The sequence below is a fragment of the Haliotis rufescens genome, unplaced genomic scaffold, assembly GCF_023055435.1.
Source record: "Haliotis rufescens isolate VD_foot unplaced genomic scaffold, xgHalRufe1.0.p SCAF_18, whole genome shotgun sequence".
NCBI lineage: Eukaryota > Metazoa > Mollusca > Gastropoda > Lepetellida > Haliotidae > Haliotis > Haliotis rufescens.
Genome location: NW_025963868.1, coordinates 24066241 through 24087580, shown reverse-complemented (window position 1 = coordinate 24087580; position 21340 = coordinate 24066241). Strand labels below are relative to the sequence as shown.

Below are 21340 nucleotides of genomic sequence, written 5' to 3'. Positions count from 1 at the left end.
ACCTGAAAACCATCTGGCAACTAGGGCTGGGACGAGTAAAAATTTACTACCCGGGTACCCAACCCCCTATTATCCGACCCTACCCGGGTGTCCGCTGTAGGCCTCAAGAGATTGGTACAAAATGACCAATCTCATTAAAATGAGATCTTAGTTCTCGCTACCGCTAAACAAAGATCTGAGGACATCCCATTTGAAACCCGAACAAAAGAACATTCTGGAATGGCTAATCGATGGTCTAGATTGTATGGATTCAGTCGTTAAACCCGTACCTATCGTTCGGAGTTAAAGTTTTCGAGGTTGCATGATTAGAAATCACATCCCGACTGTCACTTTCATAATCTGGTTAGCGGTGCTCTGATTGGTCGGATGAAAGGTCGTTCTGAAGTGACCCCTAATGGGATTTCCTGAGATCTTTGTTTAGCGGTAGCGAGAACTGAGGTCTGATTTTAATGAGATTGCAAAATGACCGATTGGGAAACGTTTGGCCGTACACCTGTCACAATGCATTTAGATACACGTATAAACTGATCTGGTCATGCATACACTGAAGTTGACTGAAGTTTTATCTTTATGCAAACATATAAAGCCAGAAGGTATGTTTACATATATAGTCAGAAAGAAATGTGAATATTTGTCACTTATAGTGTAGCCATAGAGCTCTAGATAAGTTTTGCCATTAAACAATATATATATAATTACGTGACTAAACTCGGGTCCGGGTAGTCCCGTGGGTACCCGGGTCCTACTCAGTACCCACCCGACCCGAGTACCCGAGTTACCCGTCCCAGCCCTACTGGCAACACTGCTTAGAACTGAACAGCTATTACCACATGGCGATAAAATGACTGCATGTGTGAACAGCGTTTAAGTGGTGATTTTACAGCTACTTCAATCAATATTGCCACACTATCAATTTTAACACCAGCTATTTTTGAAGTCCAGTTGAATTCATATTGTCACAGAGCGAAAAAGGATATCATACTAATATATCGTTCATGTGTTGTCATATAGATCTGTGTAAAGATGCAAATTTGCACACCAAACGGGGGATTTTTTTTAGATTTTTTTCTATTGAATCATCCGAATCAATTTATTGATAAATATTTTGTATTTAACATATTAAGTGTCACTTTTACACGTAAAATGTCTTTATCTGAATTTTCGACAAGTATATGTTCCTTAGCAACTTAGCAACTTTCATTGATCTTTAATTGATAATGGGTTAACAGAATACGTAAAACAAACGACTTTCATGAATTGGTGTTTAATACCTGGACAACGTATCTAACTATCATTTAAATCGGATATTAACATAACCATTCTTCAAGTTTGCATAATAATCTGATTACAAATAACGATAAATCGCCACGGCTCACCGGCCAATTTACAGTTAGAAGTGCCAAGGGACTTAACTCTTTCAACGGTAGGGGTTAACCTACATTTTCAGCTCGGAGAAGACGATGGTCCGCCATATTGCCACAAATTCCATGCTAATTCCGCATAGTTTGCAAAGGTAATATGCATCAGTGACTCTTTGTATTTGCTTTAGCTAACGCTCTAGGTCTTTGGCCGGTCGCATTGCATAATATTACAGGCTAATTGGTTAATAATCGGCAAATTAATTTGCCTCCCGCTAGCCGCCGCAAATGAGTTAACGGTACTGAAACGATAAGGGGTTACCCGCGGGTGCAACTTCTCGCCACGCGTTTGGGTGTCAAGTAAACAATAGTTTATGTCATTTGTAAACAATAGGCGAGTACATTGCCCACGTGCACGGTGCACGAGACAATATTGCACGAGTTCAACAGTATATTGCAAGTGCGCGATATTTTGAGATGTCAATTTCATTTCAGTTTGACATTTTATGTTCGTCCCATAATTTTGCGGAACTCAAGCGGTGGGCGTGTATCGATTTTAATATCTGTGCTATGTATCTGTCTGTGGTAATTTTAACTAAAGTTGTTAAAAACAAAATTTGGATAAATATTATATCATTTACATTAATTGTCTTGCGAAATGGTAGGGCGTAGGGCGTACAATTTATATTGGCTTAGAATTTGATATCTAGCAAATCCACTTTAGTACAGAATATCTGGTATTTATCAAACAGAAATAGGCCTATCTGTCTTCAGCCAGAATGTAACCTCACATGAATATGAGACACAATCATTATTTATGCATACTTCTGATAAAAACCATAATGATTGGGTTTAGAATTGGTCTTAGCAACCCATACTTGTCTTTCCCCCCACCGTGAAGATCCAGGTTAGAATTGGTCTTAAGCAACCCATGCTTGCTGTAAGAGGCAACAAACGGGATCAGGTGGTCCGACTCGCTGACTTAGTTGATACATGTCATCATATCCCAATTGCTTAGATTGATGCTCATGATGTCAATCGGGGGCACGGGTGGCCCAGTCGTCTAAGGCGTCGCGATTCGCTGTGCAGAGTTGCGTCCCTTGGGCACGCCAGAAACCTATGATTGTGGGTTCGAATTCCGGTTCGCCCCGATTATGTTTCTAGGTTTTTCAGCACCATACCCGTGCTCGTGGGTTTCACCGAAGTGGTAAACGTCCGAGACATGCATCACTTCGGGCTTTCCTCCCACATTAAGCTGACACGCCGTGATATAACTGGAATACAGTTAAAAGCGGCGTAAAACCCAACTCACTCACTCACTCATGATGTCAATCACTGGATTGTCTAGTCCAGACTTGATTATTTACAGACTGCTGCCATATAGCTGGAATATTGCTGAGTGCGGCGTTAAACAACAAACAAATGTCTGATAAAAATGTTGTAGCTTAAGATGTTTTGGAAAAGACAATGGAAATATTTTAGTCACTGAATTCAGCCTGGTTACTTGGTCTCAACCACCAAAACACGTGTACCTCAGCAAAATCATGACTACAGGTACTGCACAGTATTTACAACCTGACATCCCATACAGACGCTGAGACATCCACAACCAAGCCTTAGAGATTCACACTGGTCCACTAGCCTGTGACATGATTTTGCTCTGGACAAGTAAAAATTCCATGACTGGTTTGTTGTTTAACGCCGCATTCAGCAATATTTCAGCTATATGACGGCGGTCTGTAAATATTCGAGTCTGGACCAGACAATCCAGTGATTAATATGATGAGCATCGATCCACGCAATTGGGATCGATGACATGCATCAACCAAGTCAGCGAGCCTGACCACCCGATCCCGTTAGTCGCCTTTTACGACAAGCATAGTCACCTTTTACGGCAAGCATAGGTTGCTGAAGACCTATTCTACCCCGGAATCTTTGCGGGTCAATATAGTAGCCTTTGAGGCAATAATTCTGAACCAGTTCTCAATGCATCAATATTGCTACTAATTTTAAATGAGTGAGTGAATATGGTTTTACGCCGCTTTTAGCAATTCGCTCGAAATGCCAAAGACCCGGGTTCGAATTCTGACATGGGTGCAATGTGTGAAGCCCATTTTTGGTGTCCCCTGCCATGATATTGCTGGAATATTGCTAAAAGCGGCATAAAACCATATCTCTCACTCACTCAAATTGTCTCCCTTTATCGTAAGTGTCTGGCCTGTACACAACCTCTTGACTTTCTTTTTACTTTAGTTCCACATTGACAAGGCTAAATAATGAAAGTGGTCATTTATTGAGTTAATGTCGCTTCTTGCTGTTTGTTATTCTCTTGATAATGTTTCGTTATTAACTGTAAATTTGTCATTTAACTTGTCAGTCAAGACTATTCGTTTCACCGAGCGCCATTTTTGTTACTTGACCAGTGTTTATTCCTTAACTTCCAACTTCAGTCTCATAGCTTTCAAGAATATTTTTTTTAAGTCGACTTTGTATATAATTATATCCAAATGTATGATAAAGAATTTTAGTTACCTCAAATATTTTTTATTACTTTTGTTTATACGTTTTAAGATTTCGCAAACTTGAAACTACTTTATAAGTCTCAAATACAAGGGTGGTGAAACGTCCTGTGTTAGGTAGTGACAATTTACATTTCAAGGTTTTATATTTGTAATGACAAAAAATAATTTTCCAGTATACAACTACACAAAAAGTATATATTAAATAGGATATTCCATGTGTCATTTCAAATGTTGAGTGAAATATCATGTTTCTCTCATCTCGTAACAGGGGGGGGGGGGGATATTTTAACTCTGGCGACGCCACTCCCCCCTGTCACTCGATGAGAGAAACCTGATATTTCACTCAACATTTGAAATATGTTTGATCTCAGCCAAGCTATAAACTTCAAATTCTGATTTTAATTTTATTATTGTTTTCAAAATTGATCTATAGGTAGCCATGGAAACAGGAAGTTTGGATAATGAAGATCCCAGTCTGGTTAATGTTGGCATGGCAAGTATGGCTGCAAACAGTATGGACAACATGGCTGCCTCAAGAATTGACAACATGGCCGCCGCCAGATTAGACAACATGGCTGCCAGTAGACTGGACAACATAGTTGCCAGGGGATTGGATATGAATGCAGGTGGATATGACGGTATGGTGAATCGAGGGTATGACACGCTGCCGACAAGGAGCCTGGACAGTCTTGATCCCCGTGGAATGAGTATGGCCACAAGGGACTTGAACAACATGGCGTCCAGTGGAATGAATGGCCTTGTTCCTCGCAGTATCGAAAGCATGTCATCTCATGGACTGAATGGTAGGAGTTTAGACATTACAGCAAGCAGAAGTGGTGTCATGTCCAGGCAAAGTATGGATAACATGTCTGGCCAAAGTATTAACAACCAGAATATGGATAACATATCGGGTCAAAGTATGAATATGTCGAATCAAAGTATGGATAACATGTCAAATCAAAACATGGATAACATGTCGAATCAAAGTATGGATAACATGGTGAGGCGTGGTGTGGATAACATGGCCGTCAGATCGGTGAATGGTATGTCGGGTGTGGCTAGCTTGGGAGGGGAGGTAATGGCTCCTGTTGATCGCATGGCTGTTCAACGAACTGTGTACGAGTCTCGGACACAGATGTCACAAGTCCCACAAGAGACTAGTGAGGAAATGACAGCCTCAAAATTCGCGGAGAGAGTTAATGAAATTGTTCAGAATCTTGAAGAAAATATGGATGATAATTATTCAGACAGGAGTAAGAAGGAAGATTCATCTGGCGACGATTCCCAAAAGTCCAGTTCAAACGTGGCTACAAAGTTTGTACATATCATTGACGATCATTCAGAAAACTTTCGTCACCAGTTGCACCAGCAGTGGTTGAAAGGTCAACATTGTGACCTTGTTGTGAAGGTCAAGGACAAAGAGTTCAAGGTTCATTCGTGTGTCCTCGCAGCTTTCAGTCCAGTGCTGTGTCACCTGAAGAAGAACATGTCTCTCTGTATTCCGGAGGTGGATCATGCAGCCATCACACCGCTCATCAAAATGATGTATACAGGTGAGTCTGTGAAACCTCGTTAACTCACCTTTTAACTTGATGTATCACCTGAGTGTTCCGATTCAGGTATAGTCGAAGTCTTTAACTCACTTGATGTATAAAAAAAGTGTTCCGATACAGGTATATTCAAAACTTGTCAACTCACCATGCTCACCTTTCAACTTGATCTATCACCTGCGTGTTCCGATACAGGTCAGTCTTCCCGTTGGGTTGGACTTCCCTGGTGGACTGGCAACTCTAAAACGTACCAGTCCCCTCTAATTTTTGTAAGTCCCAACTTTCAACAAATAAATGCAATGACGTCATCTCTGAAGTAACTTAGTTTGATCTACACGTCATTCACACAAAGTTCAATCACAATTGTCTTGGTTTTTTTAGTATTTCAAGACCACAAATATATATTTAACCTCAAAGCAAAGCGAAATGTCATTTCCTTGCACAAAAAATAGACGATCTCATTGAAATCAGATCTTAGTTCTCGCTATCGCTAAACAAAGATCTGAGGACAACCCATTACGGGTCACGTCAGAAAGACGATTCCAAGATTCTGTGAGCTTTCAGAACATCAAAAACCTCTCTTTCAGACTATTTTGAATCACTGAGCGGTGTTTGACAGGGCTGTGTGTTGAGTCCCTTTCTGTACATGATGTTTATCCTTGAATTACAGTCTTTGATAGGAAGTAGTGAGTAGCGAGGAATTCACTGACCTATGATTTGTGTATATTTGATGCCACTGTAAAGGTCTGCACAGAAAGATTTATATGGCTAAAAAAATAATAATCTTGGTTCTCAGGCACCGCCCGTATCATCATCAAGTTTGCTGCACGTTTCGTTTTTATTTCCATTTTCAAATAGGGGTGGTCGGGTAGCCTACTGGTTAAAGTGTTCGCTCGTCACGCCGAAGACCCGGGTTCGATTCCCGACATGGGTACAATGTGTGAAGCTCATTTCTGGTGTCCCCCGCCGTGATATTGCTGGAATATTGCTAAAAGCGGCGTAAAACCATACTCACTCACTCACTCACTCCATTTTCAAATATATTTTTTTATAAAAATCCCATTAGTTGAAACAATGTGATCCAATATAGCATGCAGTTACTTCCCTTTTTATATGAACTGCTTTACTGCGCATCTTGTGTTATGGTAATGGCGGCAATAGGAGTTAGTATGCTTGTTTATGTAGGTAGCCATTACTCAGGTTGATGGTACACCACTGTTTATTTGGTTACCTAAAAGTTTGAACAAGCAAAAAAACACAAAAAACACCCGCCCACACTATGTTTTCAAGAGTCACTGCCTGAGAACCAATTCTTAAATTGTTTTAAGCCTATTTTATCTAATTTTTATAAAATGTAGGGACTTGAAATTAACATGTCTAAAACTGAAATTTTGGTGTTTAGAAGAGGTGGCATTTTGATGATGATGATAATGATGATGATCAATGATGGTTTTAAATTATATGCATATTAATATTAGTACTTACTATATAGTTATCTTGGTGTTCTGTTTTCAAATGGATTGTCTTGGTCTAAATGCATTGATACCCTCAAGAATAAAGTCAATGTTTGCCATTAAAAAGCTGCAGTTTCACATTGTAAATATTCCAGGTAACATTTTTTGTTTGATATTAAAGGGCAAGTTCACACGGAAATGAACCTATTTTTTTCGACATTAAAAGTGTTAACCTAGAAGTGTCATAGACAAAAATATAAAAATATCACAATTAATTAACATATTTTTCGCATTAAAACTATTTATATTTTTCACATTTACCAAATGTAACAAAAACACCAGACTATTTTTAATCACTGAGCGGCGTTCGACAGGGCTGTGTGTTGAGTCTCTTTCTGTACATGATGTTTATCCTTGAATTACAGTCTTTGATAGGAAGTAGTGAGTAGCGAGGAATTCACTGACCTATGATTTGTGTATATTTGATGCAACTGTAAAGGTCTGCACAGAAAGAGTTATATGGCTAAAAAAATAATAATCTTGGTTCTCAGGCACCGCCCGTATCATCATCAAGTTTGCTGCACGTTTCGTTTTTATTTCCATTTTCAAATATTTTTTTAATAAAAATCCCATTTGTTTAAATAATGTGATCCAATATAACATGCAGTTACTTCCCTTTTTATGCGTACTGCTTTACTGCGCATCTTGTGTTATGGTAATGGCGGCAATAGGAGTTAGTATGCTTGTTTATGTAGGTAGCCTTTACCCAGGTTGATGGTACACAACTGTTTATTTGGTTACCTAAAAGTTTGAACAAGCAAAAAAACACAAAAAACACCCGCCCACACTATGTTTTCAAAAGTCACTACCTGAGAACCAATTCTTAAATTGTTTTAAGCCTATTTTATCTAATTTTTATAAAATGTGGGGACTTGAAATTGACATGTCTTAAACTGAAATTTTGGTGTTTAGAAGAGGTGGCATTTTGATGATGATGATAATGATGATGATCAATGATGGTTTTAAATGATATGCATATTAATATTAGTACTAACTATATAGTTATCTGGGTGTTCTGTTTTCAAATGGATTGTCTTGGTCTAAATGCATTGATACCCTAAAGATTAAAGTCAATGTTTGCCATTAAAAAGCTGCAGTTTCACATTGTAAATATTCCAGGTAACATTTTTTGTTTGATATTAAGATAAACCTGATTATTCTTTATGGTGCGGAGATCTGGGTTTGCAAAGCTCGTCAAACTGTCGAAACTTTTCATACTAATTTTTGTAAATTTGTTTTGGGGAGTCATTAAACATCTATCTCGCAGATATCACCGACAGTTTATTTTGTTAATGAAGAAGCTGGATGAATGTGGTAGAATTACCTGGGCAACTCTTGTTAAATATTTACTCGACATTTACGGATTTGGTTATGTGTGGCACGAACAGAATATTGGTGATGTTAATTGAACATTCTTGAGCTGTTTAGACAGCGTTTGTTGGATTGTAACAAACAGAGTATCCAGATGAAAATTTATGAGTCTTGTAAATAAAGATATTATTCACACGTTAAGATATAATTGCATATAGAATATTATGTTACACTTACAGCTTTTAGAAATAGCGACCATAGACATATGTTTTCCCCGTTAAGATTAAGTGAATTGCCTATACGGAGAAATCTGGGCAGAAGCGAGGATATTGTTTATTCACAACACTTTTGTCGGCCATGTAACAATGGTTCTATTGAGAATGAAGTCCATTTCGTGTTTATCTGCCCGTTTTACGCATCATTAAGACAAAAGTTAAGACAAAAGGCAAGGGAGTTAACAGACTATAAAAGTCAAGTTTCCACCCTTCCCAAACTAGGCTGAAATTTCTGGGTTAGATCGTAGCACCACCAGTGGCTATGATGAGTTATGTCCCTTCTATGTCCTGATTCCACCTCTCATATCACTTGCATGTGATTCAAACAAAATGGCTGCGCCCCTGTCAACATGGTCAAGACGATCTGATCAATAATCAAGGTCTATGTTGTAATAGAACGGGTCTTGCTTTGCGAAGTGCAGCAAATCACATGAGCACCTTGATTCAAAACATGAAAAGATTTGAAAAATATCTGTTGATGCCGAGTTGGCGGTGCACATTTCGATTTCTTAACACGATTTTGATTGTGTATAGACTCGTTAGTTCAGCCAAAATATAACTCTATAATAAGGGTGGGAACTGGACTTTTAAAGTCAGTTAACTCCCTTGCCTCGGGAAGATGAGTGGAATCTGTGATGAAATTACTACATTTACAGTCCAGAATTTACTTGTTAACTTATCAAGCACAAGGACAAGAGCTTGAGGGTAAGCTACTTCTTTATTACAATTGGGGCAATGTTTCGGTGTTGATGCTAACGACTTTATCAAGCAAGTGATGTACATAATGAGAGTGACCGACTCCGTGGTCTAGTGGTAGAGCGTCCACCTGGAGAGCGGAAGGTCCGGGGTTTGGTCCCCGGCCATGTCATACTAAAAGACGTTAAAAGATGGTACTTGTTGTTACCCTGTCTGGCGCTTGGCATTAAGAGGCTAAAGCAAGGACTGGTTAGCTCAGAGTCAGCATACTGTGTCTGAGTGGGGCATTCATGTTAAACTGCAACATGGTATCTCAGTGAGCTAGCACTATAAATTGTCATTAGTTCGGACTAGTACAAGCAGCCACACACACTGAGATGCAGGTCTCAGACATTTACCACTTCGGTGAAACCCACAAGCATGGGTATGGTGCTGACAAACCTAGAAACATAATCGGGGGGAACCTGATTCGTGTTTGGGAAAGAGGAATTGGTACACCAAAATGCAAAAAGTCTCACCTGACAATGAAATAATGCTTCACATCGAGGATTCTTATCACTGAATGCACTTGCAGAGAGAAGTTAAAACCTTGAGGTTAGGAAACACTGTCAGTGCTAATGAAATTGCATGTGACATAGCAACATCGTTCAGAAAGATTATCTGTTGATGATTTGTCATAACAGCCTGACCATTGACAATCAGGAAGTTTCACATAATTAAGGAACTAAGTCGGCGTTGTATATTTCCTGACATGAACGAGCATTATAGTGTTCAGGTTCAGTGATGACCTTCCTCGTCCTAACATTACATATCTACATATCTCTGTCTGTCTGTCTGTCTGTCTGTCTGTCTCTCTCTCTCTCTCTCTCTGTGTCTCTCTCTCTCTCTCTCTCCCTCTCTCTCTCTCTCTCTCTCTCGTGAAGATCCGGGGTAGAATAGGTCTTCAGCAACCCATGCTTGCTGTAAAAGGTGACTATGCTTGTCGTAAGAGGCCACTAACAGGATTGTGTGGTCAGGCTCGCTGACTTGGTTTGATGTATGTCATCTTATCTCAATTGCGTGGATTGATGCTCATGATATCAATCACTTGATTGTCTGGTCCAGACTCGATTATTTACAGACCGCAGCCATATAGCTGGAATATTGCTGAGTGCAGCGTTAAACAACAAACAAACACACAAACACAAGGCACATTAATTAATTAATAATCTGCTGCCAAAGAAATGTCTACATTTGCTGAGATTACCATGGTTATTATGGTGAATGATAGGTCAGAAAATTCAGTTTAAACATTTAACCGGATCAGCCCAGTTCATACACATGGGGCGCGGTCGGGTAGCCTAGTGGTTAAAGCATTCGCTCGTCACGCGAAGACCCGGGTTCGATTCCCGACATGGGTACAATGTGTGAAGCCCATTTCTGGTGTCCCCCGCCGTGATATTGCTGGAATATTGCTAAAAGCGGCGTAAAACCATACTCACTCACTCACCCACTCACTCACTCACTCACTCATACACATGATACATGTATTTAGCATTAAATTAATTAATTGCAGGTCTACATAGGTATCAATACACATACAGAATAATTACTTTAACTTTAATGGATAAATTGATATCATGGGGCGGTCGGGTAGCGTAGTGGTTAAAGCGTTCGCTCGTCACGCCGAAGACCCGGGTTCGAATCCTGACATGGGTACAATGTGTGAAGCCCATTTCTGGTGTCCCCCGCCGTGATATTGCTGGAATATTGCTAAAAGCTGCGTAAAACCAAACTCACTCACATTCACAGATATCAGGGTTAGATTTAACTACAAATTTGTATGTAGCCAGCAGGGCTTGCTCCTTTTAAAAGTTACTGGCCCTTCTCCAAGTTGACTGGCCTATAAGTAAATGGTGGAGGCCGCGTAGTGGCTGAACCTGACGTCTCATGGCTACCTAGTGGGGCTCTTCGAATGTTAGAACTCCTCACCCCTAAAACGTTTTTTCCTGCACTCTGAGATTAAATCTTGGCTTCCATTTGCCTCAATTCATGGTGATTTATGAGCAAATTAAGATGTTGTTGTACCCAACATTACAAAATGGCGACCAGCTCTCCTACAACCAAGATGGTCCAATTAAAAAATCAAACATACACGGAGAAGGGGAGAAATTTGGACTAGCCAGACGGATCATCTACTTTACGTGTCAGCAAGACTTTTGTAATTTTAACCATGTAATGTTAACTGGCCACGGGCCAATGGGTCAGCAATTAAATCGACTCCTGTGATAAATTGTGATACTTTTGAGTCAATATATTGATACTAAAATATCCAATTAATCACGCCCCTAACAGTGAGACCTCGTTGACAGGGAGTCCTTTAACCATGTTAACTTGACACATCAGCCGAAAAATATTGATAGTTTGAAATGATGTATGGTGTATGGTCCCAAGTAGGGCTGGTAACCCAGGTATTAAGGTAGAGGGGGTGAGGGGGGGAGGGGGGCGTACTGAGCAGGACCTGGGTGCCCTCAGGACTACCAGACCCGTGGGTTAGTCACATGATTTATTGTTTTATGACAATAACGATAAGACTACGTCGCTGCACTACAAGTCACTAACGTTCACATTTCTTTCTGACTATGCACACATTGCTTCTGACTTTTATATGTTTGTGTAAATTTAAATTTTCAGTCAGCTTCAGTGTATCAGATCATTTTATATGTGTATCAAAATAGTATTTGCCAGGGCTCCTGTAAATCAATTCCCAATCAGCTGTTTTGTACCCAACTCTTGAAACCTACAGCAGGTACCTGGGTAGGGTTGGGTAATAGGGGGCTGGATACCCGGGTAGGGTCGGGTAATAGGGGGCTGGGTACCCGGGTAGGGTCGGGTAATAGGGGGTTGGGTACCCGGGTAGGGTCTGGTAATAGGGGGCTGGGTACCTGGGTAGGGTCGGGTAATAGGGGGCTGGGTACCCGGGTAGGGTCGGGTAATAGGGGGCTGGGTACCCGGGTAGGGTCGGGTAATAGGGGGCTGGGTACCTGGGTAGGGTCGGGTAATAGGGGGCTGGGTACCCGGGTAGGGTCTGGTAATAGGGGTAGGGTCGGGTAATAGGGGGCTGGGTACCTGGGTAGGGTCGGGTAATAGGGGGCTGGGTACCCGGGTAGGGTCTGGTAATAGGGGGCTGGGTACCCGGGTAGGGTCGGGTAATAGTGGGCTTTGTACCCAGGTAGGGTCGGGTAATAGGGGGCTGGGTACCCGGGTAGGGTCGGGTAATAGGGGGCTGGGTACCCGGGTGGGGTCGGGTAATAGGGGGCTGGGTACCCGGGTAGGGTCGGGTAATAGGGGGCTGGGTACCTGGGTAGGGTCGGGTATTAGGGGGCTGGGTACCCGGGTAGGGTCGGGTAATAGGGGGTTGGGTACCCGGGTAGGGTCTGGTAATAGGGGGCTGGGTACCTGGGTAGGGTCGGGTATTAGGGGGCTGGGTACCCGGGTAGGGTCGGGTATTAGGGGGCTGGGTACCCGGGTAGGGTCGGGTAATAGGGGGCTGGGTACCTGGGTAGTAAAGTTGGATTTGTTCCAGCCCAAGTCCCAAGGACTTTATGTAAAAGGGGGGCGGTCGGGTAGCCTAGTGGTTAAAGCGTTCGCTCGTCACGCCGAAGACCCGTGTTCGATTCCCGACATGGGTACAATGTGTGAAGCCCATTTCTGGTGTCTTCCGCCGTGATATTGCTGGAATATTGCTAAAAGCGGTGTAAAACCTTACTCACTCACTCATTATGTAAAAGGTCTTTTTGAATGTTTGTTCAGCATGTTCAGAAATGAACTTTGTTGATGGTGTAAGATACATAGTTAAACGACAAGAGGTTTATAATTGTTCTAAAGACCATTTTGTCCCAGAGGTTCATGAGCATAGTGAAGAATACTATCGCTTTAGGTTTCAAATGAAATTTATGAGTATCAAATCTGCATTTGATACCTATGCATTGAAAACACACTGGGTTTATCTCCTAATTGATCAACTTGTAATTTAAAACCAATGATCAATTCTGAAATTATAATCAATTCCTATTGTGAGATTCTGAATGTATTTTCTTTATTTGTCAACATCTTGTACGAAAATATGATAATGCAAATAAATACTTATGTGTTGTTTTTAGGAATTCTATGTTTTGACCTGGCTGTTGCACCATTCGTTGCCATGGCAGCCAAACGCCTGATGCTGTCGGACATCTACACAGCATGTGAAGACTACATCACCCAGTGCCACAAGTCCGGCCTCGAGGCCAGCGACGTGCACCCTGACTTGCTGGCTACAGGGGGAGTACAGGTAGGAGTACCTGCAGGTGTCCTCTGATTGCCACGAGGCTGTCAGCTGCTGTTACCATGGTTACAATATGCAAGGCTTGGGTAATTTTTTTGCAAAAAGTTATACAGTAAATATGAGGAGGACTTTTCCAAATTTTCTCATCAGTGACAAACATGATGTCTGACGCCATTCCCAATTTTGACTTGTACCATATTTTCTGTGTTTTTACAAGTAAACAGTTGACTTGCCTTTGCATGTGTTTGTGACAGGTGCCACTGGTGGCACAGCATATGCTCACCTTTTAATAAAATTGCACATGCAAAAATCAACAACATCGCAACTGCTGAGAAGCTGCTGAATCGTGTCATCACAACGGCTCAATATTTTGCTCACCTAATTCATGTTTTATATCCATCTCGTCAGGTGACTATAAAAAAATATGGCATGGAGGGGTACAATGCTGAATACAGTCGGGACAAGTCCACGCAGATGTCCGAAGACGAGCAGGAGTTTGTCAACCCACCCATTAAACGCCGCGGACGACCAAGGCGCAGATACAAAAAGAAATATGCCAAGAGGGGCCGCCCGCCGAAGATCAAAATCGCTCCAGTTCCGTCCGAGCCTCGATCTGATGGTGAGGTTGTGGGAGGTGATGGTGCAGTGAAGACGGAGGTGAGTGAGGAAAAGGTGACGCTGCAACCAGCGGACGATGAAGACGAGGAGGTGAATATAGAGGACGAGGAGGATGTGGAGGATGAGGAGGAATACATACCAGGTAGGATATCATTAATAATAAGCTACGGCCGACTAGGAACTATGGCTAGTATTTTCCGAGGAAATCAATTTTGTAATGTATGTACATAATTTTGTACCGTAATTGGTACGGTGCTTTCAACATTCTGGGGATTCCAGGGCATAATAATTCTCCACAACGCCAGTGTCCTTGTCTCCATGTGGGGATTCCAGGGCATAACAATTCTCCACTACCCCGGTGTGGTTGTTTCCATGTGGGGATTCCAGGGCATAATAATTCTCCACTACCCCAATGTGGTTGTCTCCATGTGGGGATTCCAGGGCATAATAATTCTCCACTACCCCAGTGTGCTTGTCTCCATGTGGGGATTCCAGGGCAGAATAATTCTCCACTACCCTGGTGTGCTTGTCTCCATGTGGGGATTCCAGGGCAGAATAATTCTCCACTACCCAGTGCTTGTCTCCATGTTGGGATTCCAGGGCATAATAATTCTCCACTACCCAGTGCTTGTCTCCATGTGGGGATTCCAGGGCATAATAATTCTCCACTACCCAGTGCTTGTCTCCATGTTGGGATTCCAGGGCAGAATAATTCTCCACTACCCTGGTGTGCTTGTCTCCATGTGGGGATTCCAGGGCAGAATAATTCTCCACTACCCAGTGCTTGTCTCCATGTGGGGATTCCAGGGCATAATAATTCTCCACTACCCAGTGCTTGTCTCCATGTGGGGATTCCAGGGCATAATAATTCTCCACTACCCCAATGTGCTTGTCTCCATGTGGGGATTCCAGGGCATAATAATTCTCCACTACCCCAGTGTGCTTGTCTCCATGTGGGGATTCCAGGGCAGAATAATTCTCCACTACCCTGGTGTGCTTGTCTCCATGTGGGGATCCAGGGCAGAATAATTCTCCACTACCCCAATGTGCTTGTCTCCATGTTGGGTTTACAGGGCAGAATAATTCTCCACTACCCCAATGTGCTTGTCTCCATGTGGGGATTCCAGGGCATAATAATTCTCCACTACCCCAGTGTGCTTGTCTCCATGTGGGGATCCAGGGCAGAATAATTCTCCACTACCCCAGTGTGCTTGTCTCCATGTTTGGTTTACAGGGCAGAATAATTCTGCACTACCCCAGTGTGCTTGTCTCCATGTGGGGATTCCAGGGCAGAATAATTCTCCACTACCCTGGTGTGCTTGTCTCCATGTGGGGATTCCAGGGCAGAATAATTCTCCACTACCCTGGTGGGCTAGTCTCCATGTGGGGATTCCAGGGCAGAATAATAGAGCCTCACTACCCCGGTGTGCTTGTATCTGGGTCTCATTCCACAAAGTGATCTCAGTGCTACAGCTGTTATAATTGAAGTGTGGGGGTTACAATCTCCTTTTCTAAAGATCGCTTTGTGGAACAAAGTTTTCGATATATTCAGTATGTTTAAATATTGTCAATGTAGAAATATTTCAACCCTTTTGATTTCAGATGAGGAAGAAAAGAAGTCGTACGAAAGCCGCCGTCGAATGTGGCCCCACAAGAAGAACACTGCGGTAATGAAGTGGCTAATGGGGCGTCGTAAACAGAAGATCAAGCCAAAGCACACCAAGCGAGACAAGGCGGGGAAGCTGAAATGTCCAGGATGCACTTCAACGTTTGAAACGTCAGACGACCTCCAGAACCACATAGAAACCAGCTCGGAACACAACGCCTTCCGATGCACCCAGTGTGGTGTGGCCTACATCCGCAAGTCAAACCTCACGCGACACATGCGGACAGTTCACTCAAACGCCTTCCACCTGAAGTGCAGGTCCTGTAACATCGTAACTAAGACTGAGCGTGAGCTACGTAACCATTGTCTAGAGGTCCACAACAACAACAGCCCGTTTGAGTGCGAGGAGGAGGGGTGCAACTATCGCACGTACAAATACGACTTCCTGCGACGCCACAAGCAGATTCATAGCGAACAACGGGACTACGTGTGTGATAAATGCGGCAAGACGTTTTCGCAACAAGCGGGGCTGCTCAGTCACCACCGAACTTGCTACCATCTCCAGGAATACCTTTGTGACGTCTGCGGCCAGGCGTTTAATCATTACCAGAGTATGAAATCCCATCGGCGGAGCATCCACTACGGAGAGCGGCCGTTCATGTGTACGGACTGTGGAACCCGCTTCAGCGATCACCGAAATTTGAAGCGCCACAGACGAATTCACGAAAACGCTTTTCCATACTCGTGTCAGATCTGTGGGCAGAAGTACAGACATTCGAATTCTCTGAAAGCGCACATGAAGAAACACAGTGATGTCATGTCTGCAGAGGCAGCAGCTACGACGGCACTGATCAGCTCCTACACCAACGCTGACGTGGAGATGAGTGCCCAGTACTCACACCCACCTCCACCATTGCCGTTACCGCCGATGCCACTTAACCATTTGCATGAATATTACGCCAACGCGTGTGATAAGTATGTTCCGATGACCAGCATGAGCTCCGTGGTGCCCCAAGCTATGCCTGTAGCCTCCCACCCCAATCCCACGACCTTGAACAGTACAGTGAACTCAGTTGGCCTTGACACCTTGGCAGATCTCTGTCTCTCGTCGTCGGTCGTGTGACTTCTCAGAGACACCTGACCAATGACCACTGATAGACCCGGATCGGCTTGCTGCTTAAGAGTACCAGAACTAAAAACCATCATAAGCATACGATGGGTATAGAATATATTGTTTAGCATGAAGTTATGTTGAAATTCCTTCAAGCATAAAATGAAAAATCTGCTGCTTATTGTTAGGAGTGTAATGATTCAGTGTATCGCGATGAGAGTATCGGTAGGTGATGTATCGATCTGAAACTTTAACCACTAGGCTACCCGACCACCCCTGTAATCTTAGAAGTTTTTACAAGACAATTGATTGATTCTGCCTTATCCTGCCTAAGGATATGTAGTCTTAAGGGAAATAGTATGTTGTTAAGGATTACGTTTCAACCTATTTTTTGCTTGTTTTGTTATGTTTGACTCAGACAAAAGATATTTTAATTAGATTTTGATTCTTTTGAAGGTTGATTAAAGATTATTATTTGAATACCAGCATGTTTAGTTTGTCAAATGGCAAATCAAATGATATTTTTGTTGTTTGTTGAAGTTTGTTAAGGTGTTATATTTTTTATTAATATGTTTACAGAGAGCCAACTCAAAACTTCAGGAATGAGGGACAAAAAGGAATAAACCCATTTAAAGCCTGTTACTACCACTGAGTCTGATAGTAACACAAATGAAAAAAATAATTTGTAAATGGTTGCCCGGACATGTGATACATGCTCAAAGTTGGGTGTCATTGTTTGTATATTTAGTATCGATTTATTGACTCGAAAATATCATGATATATCGATATATTTATTCACAACAAAATCAGTTCTTCTCTATGTGATTAGATTTTTAAAAATCCTATCTAGACCTGCATTTAATCAACTTAATGTTAAATATAAACTTGGCCGATCCATTAGATGTCTAAAATTGAATTTTCTGCCCTCTATATCCCCATCGTAACCATGGTAATCTTCATAAGTTTGTATCAATACAGTTTCAACATTAGAAGTGATCTCTATACATCCCTCGCTCAATGACCCGTAAATGTATGCTTAAAAACCTGTATGCTTAAAAACGATGAATACTATTCCTAGCTTTGTTTCCTGTAGAATGACTTTATCAGTATTATTTCAAATTGAAGAATAGACAATTTGAGAAAGAAATATCATTCTACTAAACCAATAATTATATGAAAATTAAAATTAAACATTGAAAGGACTAATGGAATTTTTTGCTTTCATTTCGACCTCTGACCGAAGGTTTTGAGACCAGAAATCCATCAACCAAATTATTAAAAAGAAAGTCTTATGTACTCAATATAAGAAATTAGCCATAAAAATGTCTAGTAAATGGTAAGATCTCCTTAATTTTTGAAATGGTTCTGAAATTTCAGTTTTTGAATATCTTTTTTAAGTATTTTCTTTTTTGGTAATAATGTTATTTTCAATAATGACAATTGCAAAAATGTATATTAAGAAAGTTGAAATGGTTTTATGATTAATTTATATAATATTTTGTCATGATGTACAGTGTCATGTGCTGGAGGGATCAACAAACTGATTTTTGCAATGTGAAAAAATATTGTTTTGAAACCATGTCTTCTTTATATAACCAACCATGTGCTATGATTGTTTCTGTAAGAATTTAATCACTATGTGTTCATCAACCATGTATATGTCATTTTCATACATCCTAGAAATCCCTGGGCTGTGTCACAGAAGACTACAGACTGTTGGCAGGGGAGACAAGCAATGTAGAGAATCTCACCCGAGTGTCTTTTGAATTGAAAAATATCAACCTGAGTTAACGAAAGTTTAAAATTCGAGTGTTGATATATTTGATATCAAAAGACAATGGTATTCTATTTATCATCCAAACTCCTTCAACCGACTTTTCAGTTCGTAATCAGTAACGAGCGGTGTCTTCAGTGTTCAAAGTACAGCTAACCACTTTCAGTTGCAGAGAGATTAGTGATGTCTTTTATTGAGACATCATGGCCTGCAAAGTCTTGAGATTTATTTTCAATGTAGTAATATCTCCAAGATGATATTGCTTGATCTCACCCAAGCAATATCTCTTGTGGAAGCAGTTTTGGATGATAAAAAACAATCGTCAGTGTTCCCGGTTGTGTCATAAAGTGGTCTTAGCACTAAGATGATCGTAACTCCTATACTTTAACATAAACTTGTGACAGTCTCAGATCTAAGATCACTTTGTGGAAAGGGCTTATTCCTCAAAGCATTCTTAGCACTAAGATGATCGTAACTCCTTTACTTTAACATAAACTTGTGACAGTCTCAGATCTAAGATCACTTTGTGGAAAGGGCTTATTCCTCAAAGCATTCTTAGCACTAAGATGATCGTAACTCCTTTACTTTAACATAAACTTGTGACAGTCTCAGATCTAAGATCACTTTGTGGAAAGGGCTTATTCCTCAAAGCAATCTTAGCACTAAGATGATCGTAACTCCTTTACTTGAACATAAACTTGTGACAAGTCATAGCACCAAGATAGCTTCCGGAACGAGACACCAGACCTGAGCTCCATTCTACAAAGCAATCTTCATGCTAAGACTGTCATTCATTTATCTTTCAGTGTGGAAGTTACGATCAGATAAGGGCTACAATTGTCATAATACCCACACTATATAACCACAGCATTTACGAATTTGATTATCGTTGTGATAAAATTGCTTTGTTTAACAGGTCCTGGCCGGAGGACAATCTCTGGCTAATTCTCCTGTTTGAACTAACTAAATATTATTCTGACAGTCTCGTTACACTCACATCATGAAAACCTACAATATTATGCCTATATAATCTATCACCAATTTATGAAGGATGAATGTTTAAATACTTGTACATATTCTCTTAAATGTGTGTTTGTAGATTGAGTGGGGAACAGACTTCTGATAGTAGATCATTGTAGGCTATTTCTCTGCAACTTCGGCTAGTCAGGAACCAAAGTGCTGGCAGTAATGAATCAGTTCAAAAGTCTGATATTGGATAGAATTTTGTTTCCATACATTTTGTAACACATCTCCTAAAAATTCAACTTGTGAAACAGTGACATTGCTGAGAGATTCTTTTGTAAAGTGAAGCATATTTTTGAAGCTGGTGATACAGCTGACTACCGTCAGTTGACTCCTCCCAAGCTCGTGGAGCTGATAATCTTTTTAAGGTGACATATTTTTATTGAGCTGTTAATCTCTGTAAAATTTGTTTGTAGGGCTTACAGGGTCCTATTTCACAAAGTGATTGTACTGCGAAGATGACCGCAACTCCCATACTTTAACATAGACGCATGCCAGTCGTAGTGCTAAGATGACTGTAACTCCCATACTCTAACATAGACGCATGACAGTCGTAGTGCTAAGATGACCGTAACTCTCATACTCTAACATAGACGCATGACAGTCGTAGTGCGAAGATGACCGTAACTCCCATACTCTAACATAGACGCATGACAGTCGTAGTGCTAAGATGACCGTAACTCCCATACTCTAACATAGACGCATGACAGTCATAGTGCTAAGATGACCGTAACTCCCATACTTTAACAAAGACGCATGACAGTCGTAGTGCTAAGATGACCGCAACTCCCATACTTTAACATAGACGCATGACAGTCATAGTGCTAAGATGACCGTAACTCCCATACTCTAACATAGACGCATGACAGTCGTAGTGCTAAGATGACCGTTACTCCCATACTCTAACATAGACACGACAGTCGTAGTGCTAAGATGACCGCAACTCCATACTTTAACATAGACGCATGACAGTCGTAGTGCTAAGATGACCGTAATTCTCATACTCTAACATAGACGCATGACAGTCGTAGTGCTAAGATGACCGTTACTCCCATACTCTAACATAGACACGACAGTCGTAGTGCTAAGATGACCGTAACTCTCATACTCTATCATAGACGTATGACAGTCGTAGTGCGAAGATGACCGTAACTCCCATACTCTAACATAGACGCATGACAGTCGTAGTGCTAAGATGACCGTAACTCTCATACTCTAACATAGACGCATGACAGTCGTAGTGCTAAGATGACCGTAACTCTCATACTCTATCATAGACGTATGACAGTCGTAGTGCGAAGATGACCGTAACTCCCATACTTTAACATAGACGCATGACAGTCGTAGTGCTAAGATGACCGTAACTCCCATACTTTAACATAGACGCATGACAGTCGTAGTGCTAAGATGACCGCAACTCCCATACTTTAACATACACGCATGACAGCCGTAGAGCTAAGATGACCGTAACTCCCATACTCTAACTTTGACGCATGACAGTCGTAGTGCTAAGATGACCGTAACTCCCATACTCTAACATAGACGCATGACAGTCGTAGTGCTAAGATGACCGTAACTCTCATACTCTATCATAGACGTATGACAGTCGTAGTGCGAAGATGACCGTAACTCCCATACTTTAACATAGACGCATGACAGTCGTAGTGCTAAGATGA

At 41.4% G+C, this 21340-nt stretch overlaps 1 protein-coding gene across 1 annotated transcript; it reads left to right on the top strand.

Moving 5' to 3' along the window:
- The first annotated feature begins 1428 nt into the window (after nucleotides 1–1428).
- LOC124132913 (myoneurin-like) lies at nucleotides 1429–20243 on the top strand. Its single transcript, XM_046497074.2, has 5 exons — nucleotides 1429–1513; nucleotides 4314–5433; nucleotides 13369–13538; nucleotides 13941–14292; nucleotides 15753–20243. Exons 2-5 carry the CDS (start codon nucleotides 4320–4322, stop codon nucleotides 16877–16879), a joined length of 2763 nt encoding a protein of 920 aa, XP_046353030.1. The 5' UTR covers nucleotides 1429–1513; nucleotides 4314–4319; the 3' UTR covers nucleotides 16880–20243.
- Nucleotides 20244–21340: the final 1097 nt, after the last annotated feature.